The following is a 2,460-nucleotide window of genomic DNA, read 5'->3' as shown; positions in this document are numbered from 1 at the left end:
TACAGCGGAGAATACGAAGCGAGGGACGAAAGAATGGATGCATATGTAAAACTCATACAAGACCTCTCCCAAGACTTCAACCACTTCGGCCTGACTAGGATTCCTCGCTCAGAAAACACTCAGGCGGATGCCTTGTCGCACTCGCATCAAGTTCAGATTCTGGACTAAGACGAGTAATCCCCGTCGAGTTCATCGAACACCCAAGCATCGGACCACCAGTGGTCGCCAATCTGGCTCGGGCACAAATCGAAAATGCGGAGGAAGTTGAAGACCCACCAGAAGAAAACGTGGATCAGTCGGAATACGGCTGCGACAGCCCATGGCTAGAGCAAATCCGAGCATACATAATCAACGGAACGCTTCCCACTGAGAAATTGGCGGCCCGAAAAATCAAGACCCAGGCCGCGCGATATGTAACGGTAGAAGGAGAAATCTACAAATGGAGATTCTCCGGCCCACTCATGACCTGCGCCGAAGGCGAAAAAGCAAGAAGAGTAATGGAGGAGGTTCATTTCGGATCATGTGGTAACCACTCCGGCGGAAGATCTCTCGCCGTAAAAATAAAACGCCATGGTTATTACTGGCCAACTATGATCAAAGATTGTGAGAAGTTCGCACGGAAGTGCGAAAAATGCCAAAGGCACGCGTCGACAATCCATCAACCCGCAGAAGTCCTCTCGTCCATCTCGTCTCCGTATCCCTTCATGCGATGGTCCATGGATATCGTTGGGCCATTACATAATTCGAAGCAGAAGCGCTTCCTCCTGGTCCTCACGGATTTCTTCTCAAAGTGGGTAGAGGCAGATTCCTACGCAAGTATCAAAGACGTACAAGTCGAGAACTTCGTATGGAAGAAGATCATCACCAGACATGGGGTCCCTTACGAAATCGTGACAGACAACGGATCTCAGTTCATCTCTACCCGATTCGAAGCATTCTGCGAGAAGTGGAAGATACGACTGACCAAGTCGACTCCCAGATATCTGCAGTGCAATGGCCAGGCAGAGACCATCAACAAAACCGTCCTGGACGGGTTAAAAAAGCGCTTAGAAGCCAAAAAGGGGCGATGGGTAGAAGAGCTCGAAGGAGTTCTTTGGTTGCATCGTACGACCCCGAGATGGGCTACGGGTGAAACCCCATTCGCCCTCGTTTACGGAACGGAATGTATGATCCCCGCGAAAGTAGAATTTCCCGGAGTACGGAGAAGATTCTTCCCCGAACGAGAAGATCATAACAGCGCGATGCTGGACGAACTCGATCTAATTAACGAGCGGCGAATCAAGCTCTCATACGAATCCAAAATTACCAGCACGCCACCGTAAAATACTACAAATCAAACGTTCGCCATCGCAGGTTCGAGGAAGGCTACCTGGTCCTTCGCAAAGTCTTCCAAAATACTGCCGAACGTAACGCAGGAAAACTGGGAAGGTCCATACAAGGTCATTACAAGGTCATAAAGTCCGACCAGGATCATACAAAATCACAAACATGCAGGAAGTCTAGATCCAAAGAACCTGGAATGCGATGCATCTTAAGAAATACTACCACTAATCGTAAAGTGGATCCAAAGAACTACGAGATGGATTGATCCCCGAAAAAAGGGTACGTAGGCAGCTCGCCCAGCGAGTTCAGCTATCCCCCCATCTTTAAAAAGGGGGGGGGGAGGGAATGGGTACATATACTCGTATACTCACACAACTTTCAAAAAGTCGATCTTTTCGAAACTTTTTACAAAAAAAAAAAAACGCGACGCTACAATCGCTAAGCCCACTATCCGACAAACGGCTAGAACAGCGGTCCAGAACTCGCCTAGAACGCCTGAATTAGCTATCATGCTAAAACCAACAAACCCACGAATGCTCATAAAAAAAGCATCTTTGGTAAAAAGCCTGCAAGAAAAACGCGGCTCAAAACAAAAAAGATTAACTTCTGGCACTGCGAGACGTCGTAACACGCTTGAAGTTACGGTATTTCCAACATTATGGAAACAACACTCTGGTTTCCAAAATCAACATACCTCTAACGGTAAAATGCCTTTAAAATGGCATCACTTCTTTGTTGCTGATCACAACAAACGAACCCTAACGTCCTAAACAGAGACTAGCCGCCCTCGAAAGGATAGGCTCTCTTACATCCGACAAGGATACCATAGCGCGCTATACAAGAAAATCCAATTTTGGCCAGCACCTCCAAACGGCCTTTGGAAGTAGCTCGAGTCATGCCAAGACAAGTCATATAAGCCGATATCACTTCGCGGACTTTATATCGGTACGAATCAGGTAGAAATTGCAAACAGGCAAAACGAAAGCCGACTTGTCATCGCATAGCCTTAGTCCGAAAGTAAACCTAGGTCTTGCCTTAAACCCAGTCTTACTGGATCCTGACATCTCAAAGGCATAATAACGACATCCCGATATGAGATCCCAAAACTTGTCTCTTCACTTAAGTCTATACGTTTTC

General features: G+C 47.2%; 1 protein-coding gene across 1 annotated transcript in view; it reads left to right on the top strand.

Moving 5' to 3' along the window:
• LOC106308666 overlaps nucleotides 1-1,322 on the top strand; it is a 3,306-nt gene extending 1,984 nt beyond the window's left edge. The window contains exons 4-5 of the mRNA XM_013745804.1: nucleotides 99-794; nucleotides 990-1,322. Of these exons, the coding sequence (XP_013601258.1) occupies nucleotides 99-794; nucleotides 990-1,322 (1,029 nt within the window). The remainder of the gene's footprint in view (nucleotides 1-98; nucleotides 795-989) is intronic.
• The last annotated feature ends 1,138 nt before the right edge of the window (nucleotides 1,323-2,460 follow it).

This window comes from Brassica oleracea, chromosome C8, assembly GCF_000695525.1.
Source record: "Brassica oleracea var. oleracea cultivar TO1000 chromosome C8, BOL, whole genome shotgun sequence".
Taxonomy (NCBI): domain Eukaryota; kingdom Viridiplantae; phylum Streptophyta; class Magnoliopsida; order Brassicales; family Brassicaceae; genus Brassica; species Brassica oleracea.
The sequence above is the reverse complement of the archived record's forward strand: the minus strand, read 5'-3'. Positions and strand labels throughout refer to the sequence as shown.